At 32.3% G+C, this 18,210-nt stretch overlaps 3 protein-coding genes across 5 annotated transcripts; 1 reads left to right on the top strand and 2 right to left on the bottom strand.

The window, feature by feature from the left end:
• The first annotated feature begins 1,044 nt into the window (after positions 1-1,044).
• Positions 1,045-8,170, top strand: LOC123219302 (protein LIGHT-DEPENDENT SHORT HYPOCOTYLS 10-like). 2 transcript variants are annotated; one of them, XM_044641172.1, is made up of 2 exons: positions 1,045-1,793; positions 1,967-2,120. In XM_044641172.1, the coding sequence occupies exon 1, from the start codon at positions 1,248-1,250 to the stop codon at positions 1,767-1,769; it is 522 nt and encodes a 173-aa protein (XP_044497107.1). In that variant the 5' UTR covers positions 1,045-1,247; the 3' UTR covers positions 1,770-1,793; positions 1,967-2,120. The 2 variants fall into 2 exon arrangements, with proteins under 2 accessions (XP_044497107.1, XP_044497106.1); XM_044641171.1 differs by lacking the exon at positions 1,967-2,120 and adding an exon at positions 7,888-8,170 and having other exon boundaries at positions 1,082-1,793.
• Positions 8,171-10,103: 1,933 nt separating this feature from the next.
• LOC123218721 (trihelix transcription factor ASIL2-like) lies at positions 10,104-14,206 on the bottom strand. 2 transcript variants are annotated; one of them, XM_044640303.1, is made up of 3 exons: positions 12,837-14,206; positions 12,017-12,090; positions 10,104-10,450 (listed from the first exon to the last, which is right to left on the bottom strand). In XM_044640303.1, the coding sequence occupies exons 1-2, from the start codon at positions 13,726-13,728 to the stop codon at positions 12,041-12,043; spliced, it is 942 nt and encodes a 313-aa protein (XP_044496238.1). In that variant the 5' UTR covers positions 13,729-14,206; the 3' UTR covers positions 10,104-10,450; positions 12,017-12,040. The 2 variants fall into 2 exon arrangements, with proteins under 2 accessions (XP_044496238.1, XP_044496239.1); XM_044640304.1 differs by lacking the exon at positions 12,017-12,090 and having other exon boundaries at positions 12,837-14,178.
• Positions 14,207-15,231: 1,025 nt separating this feature from the next.
• LOC123218722 lies at positions 15,232-17,343 on the bottom strand. The gene is made up of 2 exons (XM_044640305.1): positions 16,244-17,343; positions 15,232-15,654 (listed from the first exon to the last, which is right to left on the bottom strand). The coding sequence occupies exon 1, from the start codon at positions 16,769-16,771 to the stop codon at positions 16,259-16,261; it is 513 nt and encodes a 170-aa protein (XP_044496240.1). The 5' UTR covers positions 16,772-17,343; the 3' UTR covers positions 15,232-15,654; positions 16,244-16,258.
• Between the last annotated feature and the right edge of the window lie 867 nt (positions 17,344-18,210).

Genomic DNA, 18,210 nt, shown 5'->3' with positions numbered 1-18,210 from the left:
TCCCTCATTTTCGATTCATGTCCACTAAAACTATGGATTCTTATTCTTAATATTGGAATTATTAGATTTTGGTGATATAACAGCATTGTATATAGGTCCAATTAATTCTAGAATATAGAAAGATCACAAGCTTACAGTAGAAAAACAAGGCGCTTAGTTGATTCAATCTTAATAAATTAGTCATACTTAGAAGCTTAATTATTCTAAATTGGACCCCATATACACTGCAGAGAAAGGAAAGGCATTGGCCGTATCTTGAGTTAAATGAACCATTAATCAAGATATATAGTGTCAACCTTCAAAGTGTGAGAAACCAAGCTCATCCTGATAAATTCTATTCCATTGGAATTTATTTTAATCATATTTTAGCATGTGATGCATGCCTTATCGCCAATATCTGTCATTTTTATGCATGCTAGATTCATGGAGATTTGTATTTCCCTGTCTCTGATATCCCCTAATATTTAAGCAAAATCAAGTAAATCCTAGTTAAAAGAAAAAAAAGAAAAGAAATAATCAATAATGGCACTAATAAAAATCCCCCACTTCCTTTCGATATTATTGGCCATTATTACTTTATTGGTGGAGTTATGTAGATGATGGTGGTAATAAGATTTATAGCTGTAAGCCTTTACAGATAAAAAACCCAGCACTTCTAGAATTCCATTTATTCCTACTCCTTTACTAACTTAGTCACTTGTATATATTACCATGCTACCGCTCTTACATGAATTATTTAACTATATAAATATGAGTACAAACACATAAATTAATTAGAATTTCGTCCATGGATGCTAGGTCAAGTCAAGAAATATATATACATATATATATGTGTGTGTATGTATATATCCATTCAATGTGATCATGATTTAAATTTAAAAAAATGATAATTATAATGATTGCATTGATGATAACAGAGAATGACAATACGATTATTAGATTAAAAAAATAATAGTTGGTGCAAATAGCGTCAAATAAAAGAAGAAATAAGAATGAGAGAGAAGAAGAAAAAGGGGAACAAAGCACCTTCATAGGGCCCATTATATGTCTCTTCAGTAGACCCTAAGATGTGATTTTTATCTTTCTCTCCACTGCACTACATCTCTTCACTCAATTCTTTCATCTCCTTCAATTTTCCCATTCGCTACTTTTGTTTTTTAAATAATTTCTTACCAAAATTACCAAAAAAATAAATAAAATTTTTCATTACCTACCTCTGTCTGTGCCTTTCTTACTAAAAAAAATACATGATCATGTCTGGTGTTATTGCTAAAGATTCTGCTGAAGGCTCTTCACACCCACCACAACCGCCGCCTCTGAGCCGATATGAGTCTCAGAAGAGGCGTGATTGGAACACTTTTGGGCAGTACTTGAAGAACCAACGGCCTCCGGTTTCACTATCGCAGTGTAACTGTAACCATGTGCTTGAATTTCTTAGGTATCTCGATCAGTTCGGGAAGACTAAGGTTCATCTTCACGGTTGTGTCTTTTTTGGGCAACCCGACCCGCCTGCACCGTGTACTTGTCCTCTAAGGCAGGCATGGGGGAGCCTTGATGCTCTGATCGGACGCCTCAGAGCTGCTTATGAGGAGCATGGTGGCTCTCCTGAAACAAACCCCTTTGGAAATGGAGCTATTCGGGTTTATCTGCGTGAAGTGAGGGAGTGTCAAGCTAAGGCCCGTGGGATTCCTTATAAGAAGAAAAAGAAGAAGAAGCATCAAATCAAGACCATCGACGAGGCTAAGTCTTCCAAACAATCAACTCAGTAGAGCTTCGGCTTCTTCAAATAAACGGTAATTAATTTTAATTTCTTTACACATATCTATATTTTCTACTTGATGTCAGCTCTTTAGTTCAACCCAACAATCGAGAAAAAAATATAGCGACGAATTAATTGATTTTGGTACTTCAATTCTCTCAATATATAAATATGAGATTGAAACACAAAATTACTCTTCTTCATCAGTAAATTGGACATTAATGATTCATAAAGATCTAATCGAAGAGATGAGTCTTATTACTAGGAGGGGAAAGTCATGTGTCATCATAAAACCCTAAACGCAGAAAGCAAAACCCTAATTTCTGATATTCAGTTGAGAAGTGAAGAACTGTGGTACGTAAATTTAGCTTTTACATGTTTTACCCTGATTAATATTTGATGCCATTGATAAGAGTGCAAGAATATATGTATATATATATATATATATATATATATATATATATAGAGTCTCTCTCTCTCTCATCATGCAAGACACTGTTTGTGGCTTCCCAATTAAATATTTGTATTATTCACTTTTCTTCTGTTTTTGGCTCTTTTGCGATTCTTTGCGATTTTGTGCTCCCCATGACTAACCATGTGATAGATCATACGTTGCATGTGAATTTCATACACATTGACGTGGAACTTAACATTTATGCATTCATATAATATCTCTTAACATCATGATCTAGGACAACATTTGCCTATAAATATATATAGTTGCTCCACAGTCATTCCTTTTTGTTCTGTCGAAGGATATACATGGATTCCTATCATATATATGTTTCGTTTCTCATGGTTTATCCGCATTTTGTTTGTTTGCTTTGCTAGATTGACATGCAAATCTATTGAAAAGGATTGAAGATTATAGGATGTAAACTTTTGACTATGATGATTTTGCTTTGGTTGATTCACATTCTGTGTTGTATGTGCATTGGGATATGCTTGTATCAGATTCCATAAGAATCTCTAAGCAATCATCCTATGTATAGCTCAAGATAGATGATACTTTTGTTAACAAGTGAATTTATATTCAAAGTTAACTGATTTTTAAAGTGAAATTATAAAAAAAAATAAAAAAAATGGCTTGAATAACACCCAAGTTCAGTAGGATTATAACTCTAATGAACCGGCATTAGTCCAAAGAAGCAACCTTGCAGCTGGAAGGTACATATTAGGCAGTTTTTTTTCATACTTTATGGAAAAGGCTTTTTTGTTTATTATTATTCAAGACCGATTGGAAGATTTTTGGGTCTTCCAGAGGCTTCACGTCCCACCTGTTCTTTCATTCTTCGCGATGCTTAACAAATTTTCCTCTGGTGCTTCTTTGTATAGAAAAATTTCAATATTTGTCATCAAATTAAGCTTTCTTCAATGGTCACCTGTTAACTACGTAAATTTATGTCAATTGTTCATCTCTGGGTTCGCCAAACTACTTTGTTTCTGGATATCCTACATGCCATTTTTTCTATATTTTCGATTCTTTTGATACAAAAGGATTTGTCAAAATTTTTTTTACAGTTAACTGACAATAATAAACAAATGTCAAGATCAAACCAAAAAAAAAAAAAACATGCACCGTGGTCTACCTGAAAATGTTGATATGGATTTGTATACAAGAACCTCAGATAGTTTGTTACTTAAATTACTCCCTCCACTGGTTGTTGCATCTTTTTGTTAACTCCATGGTTTAGAAAAGGAACTTTGAATAAGTATAATTCTCTAGATTCAGTTTTCAAAACTACAAATGTTTAGAATTTGTAATCCACTCAAAGAGACTTGAGTTTAATAACACAAAAACTCAAGAGAAGATCTATGGTAAAAGCAATCAATCATATACACACAAATTTTACAAGATTCAACAATGTGTTTACGTCCATGGAATTATTGTTCCTTTATTAATCTTTGAAGAAAATAAGTCTATAAATCATTATAATGCATAAATTAGGGTTTCCCTTATATAGTGAAACTCAAAATGCAGTCCCACATGATGGAATGTGCTGCCATGATTAGAACACTCATTCCAAACTTTTCAACTTGCTTGTTCTACTTGGAACAAGCTCGTTCTCATTCCCATTCTACTTCTTGCAAATTGACATTCTTGAAATGGTCTTATTTCTCCTTGGAATAGTCATATTCCTGTTTGACAAACCTATAACACTTTTGAAATGGATAACAACAAAATGTTTGAAATAATTCTATTCTCTATGACACTTAGAATGACTATTTTACGCCTAAAACAACCTTGTTCTACTACTTTCTCATCTGAAACACCCATTCTCCTTGTCATGGAACATCCATTTTATCTATTCTAAAACTTTAAATTGACAAATTTTCAAATATGAGACACCTTTATTTAACCATATTCACCCTGACAAATATTTATACTCTTATAAGACTCTTTTAACCTTGAAAACATATACCTTCACCTAAAGTTCCAACCTTTATTTTAACCGGTAGTAACTTAGAGCAAATCCAAATAATGTTTGAACTTCTTCAGTGGTAGCAAATTTGTCAACATATATGTTGCATTCTCTTTTATGTACATCTTCACCAACAAAATTTCACCTAAAGTAATATATAACCAATAGTGGATTTCTTATCATCCAAATCTTTATCATAATCTACACCTACATAGTTAAATACAGATGCTAAAGAATTAACTATGATAAAATAAATATAATTATTCATTGTACCTCTCAAGTATTAGAGTTTGCATTTAACAACTTGTCAATGTTCCTTTCCTAGATTAACCATAAATTTGCTAACCACACTAATTGCATGCACTAAATCTAGCTTGGCATACATCAAACACCCAACTGCACTTGCATACACAACCTTTGACATGAACAACATCTCATGATTTGTGCTTAGACTTTCATAAATAGACAACTTAAAATGACTAGCTAGTTTAGTATTGACTAGCTTAGCTTTGTCCATGCAAAATCGTTCCACTACTTTCTCAGTGAATTTCTTTTGTGAGGGTCAAAACTTTCTATTTTTTGTATCCGTCTTAATCTTTATATCAAAACTTTTCTTTGCGGCTCATAAATTTTTCATATCATATTATCAACTTTGCTAAGACTTAAGATGATAAACATCATCCATATTTTTTTGCATCAATCAACATATTGTTAATATAAATCAACAAATGAATGTAGAAGTCATCATTCAGAACCTTTAAGTACACATAACAATCATACTCACATCTGGTAAAACCAATATTCAATATATAAGACCAAACCTTTGGTATCTTTTCTTAGGAGACTGTTTAAACCGTAAAAAGACTTTTTCCAAACTCCTTTTAATTACTCAAACTGTTGCATATAGACCTTCTCTTTCAACTCACCGTGTAAGAAATCAATATTAACATGTAACTACTTCAACTCTATGTCTAACTAAGTTATCAATACCAATAGAACTCTAATTGTTGTATGTCTTACCACTAAAGAAAAAACATCATTGTAATCAATCCACTTCTTTTGAGGAAAATCTTTAGCAACTAACTATGCTTTCAACTTGTGACCTTCCCTTATTATGTCATTTTTTTTTTTTTATAGACCCACTTACACCTGATTGATTTTTTTATTTCCTTTGGAAGTTTAACCAACTCCCAAGTCCAATTTTTGTGTAGAGACTTCATATTTTCAATCATAACACCCATTCATTTCTTCTTTTCTGAATTAAAAATAACTTTTTAAAAAATAACTTGTTCTCCACTACTGATTAGTAAGACAAAAAAAAGATTTATTGTCAAAACGATACCTGGCTAAAGGTCTAATAGTATGTATGGGTCTATTTATGATAATGTTATGTTTTGCTATTGTTCATATTATTCTACTAGACTTTCTAAATCGTCATTACTGCAATCTAATTCAACTATTAGTTGGATTAACTTTAAGGTACTACCACAATTAACTTCCACTGTCACTTTCAAATTTGAATTAGATAAACTTTTTTTCAGATGATTCTCTTCTATACAAAATAACATTTTCATCAATGACTATATTCTTGCTAACTATCACCTTATATACCTTAAGATCCCATAGCTTATAAAATTTCACTCCATCTTTATATCTAATAAAGATACACTTTCTAGACTTTGGATCCAATTTTGATCTTTCATAGTTGGGAATATATACATAAGCTGGAAAACTGAATACTTAAAGTACAAATAGTTCACTTCTTATTTTGTCCAAGCTTTTTGTGTAGATTTTTCCTCAAACTTCCCTAAAGGTGACTTATTAACAATAAAACAAGTTGTACTAATTGTTTTTATGGGTAATTTTGCTTGAATTCTCATTAATTTGACTTCTCTTATATGTTATGTTCATTTTTTTACCATCTTATTTTGCTATGGAGTCTTTATAACTATGAAATTTCTCTCAATTCTCTCTTTCTTGTAATAATATGTGAATTTGCTTTTACATGTACTAACATTTGTTGTCAGACCTAAAACGTTTAATACTTTTACTAGTATGTTTTTCAACCTTGACTTTCCATACCTTGAATATGGAGATCACATTGACTTTTCTCTCACGAAATACACCCAAACTTTCTTTGATAAGTTGTCAATAAACATCATAAATTATGATTCACCGAACTCATCTAACTGTACATATTGTAACATATTCTTGTCTCTATACGAAGAAACCTTGAATTGAATCTTATTTTGTTTCCCATCTACATAGTACTCAAATAAACCTAGTTGACATTATTTAATCCTTTCCAACAACATTCTTTTGTTAAGTTCATATAGACCATGCTCATTGATATGTCTTAGACACATATGTCATAGTCTTATGGTATCCTTACTAGATAATGAAGAAGAGTATATAGATCCATTACCCAAAATTGTACTACCTATGAGTTTGTATAAATTATTCTCAATTTGTTTCCCTTCTATAATTATCATTGTCCTTACTGACACCTTTAGAATCTCACTTCATAGAGCTACTAAAAAATATGCAATGTTCATTTACAGCCACCCTAGAGAAATCACATTATTTTTCAACTCTAGAATGTGTACGACATTTCCATATGTTCCAACTATGTTATTGAACATTCTTATACTTATAGTCTTTATCCACACTACCTTGTAAGAATGATTATCTCCCAAAACTATTACTACCAACATAGCATACCATTAGTAAGTTTTCATCATCACTTGAGATCATTAATGTAACGCTAATAAAACTTGAAGCAATGTCTTTCTACTTATCATTATCCTAATTCTTAAGTAATGGGCAATTTGTCTCTTATCCTTATGATAATATTTGAAACATTCTCCTTTATTCACCCTTGATTTAGACCTAGATTTTTCTCACTTAAGTAGTTGACTTTTATCCTTTCTTCTAGCCTTGTCACGTTTCAAACTTGTTGACAGAGATTTAGAACCATCCAATCAAATTAAACTTAACAATTTGATCATTGGTTTTTTTTTTTTTAACACTTATAAAATTTGCTGATGAATAAGGTCACAATTATTGATGGTAAATTATTTATATATCTGGATACTAATTTTTGTTACCATTATTGTTTATTTTGTCATTTTTTATGACCTGTGGTTTGAGTAAATTACAGTAAAAGAAAAACTAATTAATATCTTAGTTCAGTTATCTTTCCTGTAACATATTTTTTGGGCAATCTAATCAGTAATTCAATTTATTTCATCCTCAATAAGTTTTTCTATAACATTTGTCACCATAATCACTGCATGCAAAATTCACATTAATCAGTTCTGGAAGTTTTATTTTGCTTTTTCCAGTTCTTATAGGTCTTGAGCTGATTAAAATCTACAAATTTTCAATTTAGTTAGTATTATTGATGTGACATTAAACAGTTGATCTGTCTCTTACTTAATTTTAACTCTCTGAAAAATTCAACTATAATGGGGTAAAGAAAAGTTGAAAGTGCAAATTCATCAGGTTTCCATTGCATTTGGATGCTGCCATCTTTATGCTGACAAATAAACAAAACTTGGAGAGTTTTACATACTGAACCATGCAATATGAAATTTGGCATATAATTTCCAAGTATTGAAACTGAATATACAGAAAATGTGCAAATTCTATACCATCAGATCAATTAACAGTTTGTTTTTTCTTTTTTGGGGTTATTGTTTTCAGGGTTGAAATGTTGGAAGTGGAGCCTCTGCTTGATTAAGTGGGATCATTCTACATATTTATAGAGTTGTTTATGTAGCTTTTAATAATGATTTATATTACTGCAAGGTGGGGTCTTAGTCCACATATATACAGATATTTACCAATGTACCTACCACCTTGTAATTAATTAGTAATTAAGTTGTTATGACACTCTTATAAACATTAATTAGCAACCATTACCATATATGTTTAGCTTTGTAACAACTTTATGCAGTAGTAATATATGTTTCTCTTCTGCCCCCAATTTGCATATCTACTATCTTTGACAATTCCTCACAACTGAGTGGTGTTTTTGTAGGGAAATATTTGAAATAGTTCATGTGATGTGATATTCTTCTGAATTTCTCTTTTAACTCAATCTAGATTTTGTGTTCATTGAAGATAATTGTGAAGGGCTTTGATACGATCCCACCTGATATTAAGAATGAGATCACTCTTCAAGTGAGTGTGATCAACTCTAGAAAGAGAAGAGAAAAGGTTAAAAAAAGAAGAGAGAATTAGAGAATTGAGCAGGAAAATAAAGAAGAGAGAAATTAAGGGAGAGCAAGACTTTTACTCCTACTCCCAAAATTTTTTCATGCTCAAATTTTAACTCTAAATCATATAAATAAGGTTAAAAATCTTATTTATAACTAACTTTAATTCATAATAATAATAATTGAGAATTGAGGGAAAAAAGAAAAGGTAAGTGTGATCGCTCTTACCTTCAATTCTCGAATAAATTCCAAGCAAAATTAAATAAACCGGACATGATGTCCCTAACACAAATTCACATATATCATGAAAAATCAATGGAAGCATGAAATTAATATTACAGTTGTTCAAATTAAAAGCAAATTATGCCTACCCTAAATATATATATTTCATATTCAATTCTTGAAAAATATTAGAAAAATTGTAAGTAGTTACTAAGCTGAATTTGTTGACAGACTTAATTGATTGTTGAAAGATTAATCCATGAAATTGTAAGTGAAAGAAAGAAAAAAAAAAGGCACAGCTAAGGTTTGAATCGAGAGTAAAACAAGTTATATCAGTCTAATCTTTAGGGTGCGTTTGGTTAACGGTTTTTAATATTACCTTGGTAATCTATCTTTTATTCTCTTGTTTGGTTTGTCAGTAATAAAAGATTACATTAATCTTCTATTACCAATGCTGACGTGGTAGGTAATATAGGTGGTAATCTGATTACCACCTTCACTTTAGGTATTTAAAGATTATTGGGATAATCTTGAGTTTATTATAGAAAAATTATTATTTATTAATTTTTTTAGATAAAAATAAATTTATTTTTAATTAATATGACAAATAATATAAAAAATATTTAAAAATAATTATATTCAAAGGTATTTAAGTAAAATAATTTACTAGTAATCTTTTATTACCTTTAACCAAACACAATAATTATTTATACCTATCAAATTTTATCAAACATAGTAATCATTTATACCCAGTAATCTTCTAAGTAATTTATCTTCAAGGTAATCTTTCTATTTTAATAATCAAACATTACCCAAACCAAACGCCCCCTTAGAGTATTGACTAACACCGTACAAACAAACAAAACACCCCTCCTAAGGGTAAACGCTGTTTTAATTAAATACCCCATCTTTATTTAATTAGTCAAAAACACAAGCTGCAAAAAATAGCTGCTGGTTTTCAATTTCTGATAATGTCTTCCAACATAAATTAAATTAACAATAAAATTATAAATAGTTATTTTAAATATATAACTGAATACACACTTGATAATTGAATGATTTTAAATTAAAAATAAAATAACACTTAATCAAATAATAATAACATATTATGCATGTATTCGTTTATCTACTTATAAATGAAGATACAAAACACTGTTCTAAAATTAAAAACAGTAACAACCCCCAATCAGATGGACCAAACACGATGCTTGTAGGCCTACAGGGCCAAACCACAATGTCCCTTCCATGACAGAGAGCCCAACCCAAAAAAAAATGTTTACCCTTTGACCATCTAAAACTGATTTCAGAGACAATTAAAACTACTTCCACAAACATCATATTCCTTTAACATTGATTACACAGCGCAGGTTCCTATATCAAATTGGGCTTCCAAAAAACATGAAATTATAGGAAACAAACTATTAAGATATGGAACTTCAAACAGTCTAAGAAGATGACAGCATATGATGAGATCGATCGTGAACAAACCTAATCCTTTACAGTGTGTGCAATATTAACTTACAAAGTTAGCGATTCAAATCACAATTTTTACCATTAAAATCAGACATTGAGCCAAACGTTGGCCAATACCAACAGTACAAAGTAAATTATAATGATCAAGGGAAACTAAAACGAAAAACAGAAAGGCAAGGGAAGATAAAGAGAAACAGTTCGAACATTTTTTATCCAGCCAATAGCTGGTAATTCTGAGGCAAGTATTACCGTATGTGTACTTTGTCGGGTTATGGGTATATAATCAGATTCTTCAAATCAGTCCGTCACATAAACCTGTCAAAGCTCTCCTCAGGATAGCTAGCTATATATATCTGTAAGATAAACAATGAAACAATTCTTAAGGGTCTTGTTTTCAACAAGGCAAAAATTACATTAACCAAAATAAACAAGAAAATGCAAAGCCTCATGCCATTAGTTTTACTTGCTCCTTTCCCCACTCAAACAAGCAAGATAGCATATATTTAAGTTTTCAGTTTATCAAATTGAACATTATCTTCCCAAGTCTCCACAGACACTGAACAACCAAATCAATAGAGTTTTCAAATGGGTATACTCCAGTCAAAGTCCAATAACTTTAACAAGATTATACATGAATAAACTATGACATTAAGTATGGATCCAGACAATTGAAGAATCAATCAAGTAAAAACCAAGATCAAAACAAAACACATTTTGTGTCTAAAAAAATCATATTTTGCCACTTCCAAGCTAAAACCCACATCAAAGTGTAAGTAGTCACAATGCAAGCAGTCAATCCACCATATTCATCAGATGCAAGTATATATGTCTGGAAGAATTCTTACAGTTAGATAACATAAATAAACCAAACAAGGATGCAGATTCTTAATTAAGTCAATATGTGTTTGCCATAATAAGTATAACTACCTACATAAAAGAGTTTGTCCATTAATACATATAAAGATTCTAAACAGGTTTTGACACTAAGAATTTAAATGAACAACAATTGAAATTTACAAAATCAATCTATCAGTTCATTTTCCTGCCAAAAGAAAAAAAAAAATATGTTCCTCCATCTTCTTTGATGCCTATGACAACCACAAAATGTTGGGACCCAAAAAGCCTTCACTTATTTACAGCTGAAAGGTTCAAAGCTCATTAAAAAAAGATATGACATGAAACTACAAACAATATAAAACAGATGTGAATAAGGATCTGCATCCAACAAAAGAAACACTGATCCTTCACTCATAAGATAGCATTGAATGCCACATGCAAGCACCACAACATATAATCGATAGAACATGCATAACACTGCTGAGGATTTGTTTTGCTCCATACATATGCAAGTACTACAAAATTTTCAACAGGAAAAATTGTACAGGATTTGCTCCTACTTTATCAAATAACTAATATAATTTCATATAAGCCCCAATGATCTACACATAACAAGCTTTAAGAACCAACGGATATAATAGATAAGAATGCTTAGCCACTCATAATATTCAGCTACTTACAAATGCAGGGATAATTAATTTTGTTCATTTAGTAAAGAGAAAGATAAAGAAAGATGCAGAAAGAAATGAGGAATTATAAGCCTAGATTTTAGAAAAAAATGAAATAAAAAGGCAAATATCATTCTCTATATGATCAGCCTATAAACGAAAATAAACTATCCTGTATAATACAGTAATCTCCAAAGATAAACATTTCTAGACAACCTCAAGCTCATGTAAAAGCCCTGACATTTTAGCTAATCATCTAGAGTGGGAAAACATCTCCATCAAACAAAAGGATCATCACAAGTTGACATCCAAATTTTTCAATAATCAAATTCAACCCAACAGTATAGGCAAACTCCCTGAAGCACATGTCAAGAAGAAAAGCAAACATTTTAAGAAGGTTAGACCCCATATTACCTTAACGGCACTCAAGCAATCCCTTCAATAGCAATTGAAGCTCAGACTAAAAACCAAATCTAATCTGTACAAAGCTGTTTCACCAGAACAGTGTAAAATAAATCCTAAATCAAACAATGATAGTTAACAGAATAATTCAAGAATTCTTGAACTCTAAGCATCAAATGCCAGTTATCTCATCAAGGATTACAACAAACACAAAAAGACGCATAAACCACATAACTGCAATCAGCTACCTATGGTCATGTAAATCACAATATTAAGATATTGCATCTCCAAAGTACTGCAAACGTAATAACAAATCAAAGGCATCAGTACTTCCAAATACTGTTATCTGAAAATCCCAAGCATTAGTCCACCCCAAGTACTAATTGGATCTAGAAACTATGACCAAAATTTAGACCATATCAAGTGTTAGTCCATAAATTTGAGCAATTCTATGCTCAAAAAATTTACCTTTAGTCTATAGTTCTAAGAACAAAATGACAAGTAGGATTAAATGTTAATATAACAGTCACAGAGGTAAGCTCAGGCCTTTGTCAAGACATATCATAAAAGTGCTCATTTAAATTTCTTAAACTCAACAGAAATACAAATACTAAGTGATTTGAGCTTTCATTATATAGCGCCATACAATGCCCCAAACACACAAAGGCAATAGATTAAACAAAATACTCAAAATAACTACACAATAATAGCTTATTAACAGAGCCTATCAACATAAAAGATGAAAAACTTATTTAAAAACACTACCAAATTAACCATCTAATGAATAAGCAATTTCATCAAACAACAATCCCTGATCAATTATATCTCTCACCATTGGAGCTGGAGCGCTTGGAACGCTTGTTCCTCTCCAACTGAACCTGCATTTCCGTAAACATCCTCAGCCTCTGCATCTCCAAATCACTTGCAAACTGCATTCTCTGCTTCTCCAACTCTACCATCTGTCTCAATTTCTCCGCCTCCACTCTCTCATACACTTCCCCAAACCTCTCTATAGCCTTTGCCAATCTCTTAACACCAAAATTCTCTTCATTCTCATTTTCTTCCTCTTCTGCCTCCTCCTCTACCTCTTCCTCCTCACTCTCTGCGGCAGCTGCGGCTGCAGCCACAGCCGAATAATTCCTATAATACCCCTCGCTGTTATATCCTCTTTTCTGTGGCAAAGCAACGACGGTCGCCGCGGGAATTGGCGTCAAATTTGGACTATTAATATTATGGCTCATATTATTGTTATTGTTAACAGAGAGCGTTTTCCGGTACGACAACGGAACGGCAACAGGAGGAGATTGTGATAATTTAGGAGAAAAACTTGATGATGATTTAACGTTACTTCCAATTAAGGCATCCATGCGCTCGAAAAAGAGCCAAGAAGATGTTAGGGTTCCGTTGGAGGAGGTGACACGTGCCTTCTCGACCTTGTACTTCTTCTTGATGGTATCGACCCGATTCTTACATTGAACGTCGGTACGGTGCGTTTTCTTAGAGTGAGCATGGAGAGCATTGACGGCATCAGCAACATCTTGCCAATCCTTTTGACGGAGATTGCCTCGGTTGAGCTCCATATAACGGCGGCCCCAGGCGTCCACGAGAGTCGAGGTAGCCTCCTCGCTCCAGCAATCTTCACGGACAGGTAACGGACGCGAGTAGGGCGCGATGGCAGTGGTGGTGGTGGTTGACGGCGTGAGGGAGTCCGTTATGTCACCCATTGAATACTAAAATTTGATGCTAAGGTGGTTGAAGGTATGGATCGTTGACAATATTCTGTGATGAAGAAGAAAGAGAAAACGAAAGATATAAAAGAGAGATACAGGTCGGTGCGGCGATGATAACGCGCCGGGAGCAAAAGGGACGAAAGAGTGAAGGGTTGGGTAAGGGATGAGAAGAATAATTGAAGGGTCGCCGGGATGCGGGTAAGCGCGTGTAGAGTAAGCATAGGGTCGATCGCTTGGGTCTCATCGGATTCGGCTCGGCTGCGGTCAGAGCTGGCAATTACGTTACGTTGCTTACCAGCGGCACTACTATGTTAATTAATCTACCTTTAACCATATAACATTTTTTTTTTTTAATTTTCATTGAATAATAAATGATGAATTTTGTTTTGTCACGTAAGATTTAAGAATTGTTTGATTATGCCAGTACCTATTGATTATGGAATAAAGAAAGAGTTAAACGTGTAATTAACTAATTGTATAAAACAATTATAGTATAATGATAATTTTTGAAAAATAATTATTATTTATATAGATGTAGCATAAAGATGAAGTATAATCTTAAGAAATGGATTTGACATAATCGAACGGTTAAATTTGTTAAATTTTTTTTGGTTATTTATAGATAGAAAAATTTCGTTTTATAGTTTGAGTTAACCAATTTATAACTTGGTTAATTATTATATATAATTTGTATAACTAATCTTTATATAATTTTTTTTAAGTTTAATTAACCTAAAAAAAATAAATATGCTAACCCAAAAAATGGGTTTTTTTTTAATTATTCAAGAATGCCATTTATATTAATTATAAAAATAAATCTAAAATACTGTAATGAAAATTATAATTATTATATTAAATAAATAAAAATTATATATATATAACACGCACTCTGCATGACAGGGAGAGATTATTAATAATTTTAAAGTGATTATATTATATTATATAAATACCGTTTTGGTGAGTGTTGGGATGAGGGCAAAAGAGGAAGGCAAATTGGGCGGTTGCGTCAAAGTGGGGATGAAAGTTGATGAGCGGCGCTGATACGCCGGCTGTCTGACAGATGCGTGAGCAGTACCGCTTTAGCCGGCGTCCATAGCACTTCGGGCTTGGCTCGGCTGGGCTTACACGTCGCTGTTTCTCGTGGAAACCAAGTTGTACAATATTTATGGCTGGTTTCTAATTGGTTCGCTTTGTTTGACCGGAAACGGAACGGGGGATAGGGTTCTTTCTTTCTGGTTTGTCTTTGCATTCCAACTAGTTATAGGCTTGTCCGTATTGGAGGCCCATTAGCCTCAGGCTTTTAAATACACCTCAAGGCCCAATCAAGCAGCCGTCATGACAACATGCCAAGAGGAGTAGGTTAATACAATGGACCCATCACTTGATCTCCCACTTGTAAAGCTACACGACGACAAATCTGAAGACCCAATTTTGAATCATTTGATTTATCCAAGTAACTACAACATATACCAATTTAATACGTAAAAAAAAAAAAAAAAATCATATCAAAAGGTAGAGATTGTGACCTTTGCCATTCCATTTGATGCTCTAAGTGAGTGGCGCCGCTTGAATTTTACCCTTCTTTTTTTTTTTTAAAAGCAATTCCCACTTGTAGTTTTTTTTGGGTTCTTAATTGAAGTGGATTGAATTTTAAAGGTAAAAGAAGATTGCGATTTGCAGGCTTCCTGGGATTTTTTTAGCATAAAGCATGCATTGTTTTGGTGATTATATTTAGTGCTTTGTTTGGTTGATTGAATTTATAATAAATGAAATGGCCCAGCAATTGTTCAATCAGTGAATAATTCCTCCCAGAAAATGGCCTCCAACCTTTGTCGGCAAAAGAATTTGGAAAGAAGATAGAAGAATACAGCAGATTCAGAAGATGGGAATCACTTTTCATCCAGCTTTCATGGCAAAATTCTGCAGCAACATAATTAATCATTCATCTGAAAATAATAATTAAAAAAAAAACTCTACTGTAGATAGCTTTATAGGAAAGTAAGTTATGTGGGGACTGTCATTCCATCCATGAGCTGTATCTTCAGTGTTAACCTCTTAATCTTTCAAATTATTCATCAATGGTGAAAGCACTAAAATAAGAGTGTTTGATGATGCATAATTAATCTCATGATTAAGAGGTTCAATAAATGAGTTGGTAAAATGACATAGGCATTGCATCATGGCACATGCATGGGCATAATGGTTATAAGATGAACATCATTATCGTATATCTTTCAATATGTATTTATTTGTAACAGTGAAAATACTAAATAATAGATTTTTCATAATTGATCACTGGATAATTATGACTTAAGATCCAATAATTCAATAGTATCCTTTAGCGCATATTCTTTTCAAGCCTTAATAAAATTTTAATTTCTCTCTGCCTCTATACAAAAAAGAGAGAAAGGATAGAAAATTATAGCAACAGAAGAGATCTTTGAGAACCCGTATTGAATCTATGAAAATGAATCATAAGAAGAAAGAAGAAGAATGGTGATTTTGAAACCTGCAGCTGGTGCCATTAAATATCACTAGGCGACTCAGAAATGCTCTCTAAATGAGGTCTCCAAATGCCAACACGGCCTCTTCTTCGATCTCTCTCCGTCGATATTTTTTCAGATAGTATTTCACTCAAGTACTGATCAGAAATAAGAAGATTCGTGGTCGCCATAGATATAGTGTTGCTCATGTTGCTTATATTATTGTTATTGTTTTGAGCGTCTCTTCTTTTCTTCTTATAAGAGGATTTTGATCGAGTCTTTTGGGGTGTTGAAGGAATAGGAATAAGAAAATAAATTTTTCCACGTTGAAGCTCGGCGTCCGGTGGGACAATAACAATCTTCGGAACAACCCTATCATCGGATGGTGAAGAGGGTTTCTTCAGAACATGCTTTGGATGAGCCTTCATGATCTCGCTTGCTCTGATGGTGCCACTAATTTCTTCTACATGGCCATTAGAGTGAACTATTCGAATCACGTCAAGAGCTCCACAGGGAAGAATGCAAGAAATGCAACACCTAATGGTGTTCTTCATGGCGAGCTCTCTTTTTTTTCTCTCTAAAGGCCTCTCATATAGAGAGAAGAAGAAGAGGAGAAGAAAGTGATCAAATACTAAGAAGAGAAATATATAAAGCTAAAGGGGAAGAGAAGAGCAAAAGCCTCTTTTCTTTTGGGCGTTTTGCTTTTGCTTTTATTTATTTATGTATTGGGAAGAATTTTTACACTCTTTGCTCAGGAAGAAATTCATGGCATGAATAATTATACCTCACTTGTATACTTTGCCTTTTGGATGCATAATTCAGGTCCCTCCATCCCCCCTGCCCTTCAATAATTTGGGCTGGCTTGAGGGAATTATGGGTGACCCATGTTATTGCATGATTGGGATTTGTCAAGGAAGCAAAAACACAAGACCCTCTTGAAGAGGGGGTGACTTTGTACACGTGCTTCAATCATAGCTTAACATGTGTCAAAATGGGGCCGAATAAGGGAGTAAGATTAGTTGGAGGAGGATATGATTGATGAAGGACAAGAAGAAGAATATGGAATGAACATAAGTGAATTGGAAATTGGTTGGAAATGGGGTTTAGATCAGAGAGATCTCTTTTTAAGAGTTTCCGTGATCTTTCAAATTTCAATATCCCCAAGCAAGATCATATGGGGCTGCGACTTTTACTGGAAAGTGAGTTGTGACATAAACTTCTTTATAATTTATCTTTTCTGGTTTTAAGTTATACGAAGTGCTTTGACTAAGTGGTTGCAATTTGTCTCTCACCTTTTTTCGCCTCAAATTGAATGAATTTTGAATTATGTTAATCCCTAAAATCGTACTCTATTTCCATAAAATTCAAAAGTAGGTTTATTAGGCCAAGGAACCCTTAGATGAAGATATGGATTTGTTAATACTTAGATTGGTATTTGATAAAAAGCAATGTTATATATAAATACAAAATTTTAGTATATAAAGAATATATTATTATATAATTAGTTATTATTATATTTTTAATTTAAAATCATCTAATCGTAATAATATATTATCTATATACTCAAATTATATATTAAAATAATAAAATTATATGTATTTATTTTAGGTATATAAATATATACATATTTATATGTATTATTATGTAATTAAATGATTTTAAATTAAAAATAAAATAATATTTAATTATATAATAATATTGATAAATATATATTTAAAATAAATATATATAATATTATTTATATTAAAATGAAACAGGTATAAGTTTTTCTAATTTGATAAATCAAAGAGCCATCATTGAAAAACTGTTTTTAGCAGTTAAATTAATTTGAGTAATGTCCCATCCATAATATGGCCCGCCCATTTACTGGTGTTAGTGGGCAACATGTGAGGAATGGAGATGGAGGGCCCATATCCATTTGGTGGTTCTTTGTATGGAATTGATAGTTCCTATCATTGAATTATAGTTCAAGTTTTATATTAAACATTTTTTA

The sequence above is a fragment of the Mangifera indica genome, chromosome 6 (genome assembly GCF_011075055.1).
Source record: "Mangifera indica cultivar Alphonso chromosome 6, CATAS_Mindica_2.1, whole genome shotgun sequence".
Taxonomy (NCBI): domain Eukaryota; kingdom Viridiplantae; phylum Streptophyta; class Magnoliopsida; order Sapindales; family Anacardiaceae; genus Mangifera; species Mangifera indica.
The sequence above is the reverse complement of the archived record's forward strand: the minus strand, read 5'-3'. Positions and strand labels throughout refer to the sequence as shown.

Excerpts from the sequence above, each read along its gene's own strand:
- LOC123219302 (XM_044641171.1), top strand. The coding sequence starts at position 1,248 with ATGATCATGTCTGGTGTTATTGCTAAAGATTCTGCTGAAGGCTCTTCA.
- LOC123218721 (XM_044640303.1), bottom strand. The coding sequence starts at position 13,728 with ATGGGTGACATAACGGACTCCCTCACGCCGTCAACCACCACCACCACT. Across the intron at positions 12,091-12,836 it reads CAAGCGCTCCAGCTCCAATG|CTTTGTACAGATTAGATTTG; the intron begins GTGAGAGATATA and ends CTGGTGAAACAG.
- LOC123218722 (XM_044640305.1), bottom strand. The coding sequence starts at position 16,771 with ATGAAGAACACCATTAGGTGTTGCATTTCTTGCATTCTTCCCTGTGGA.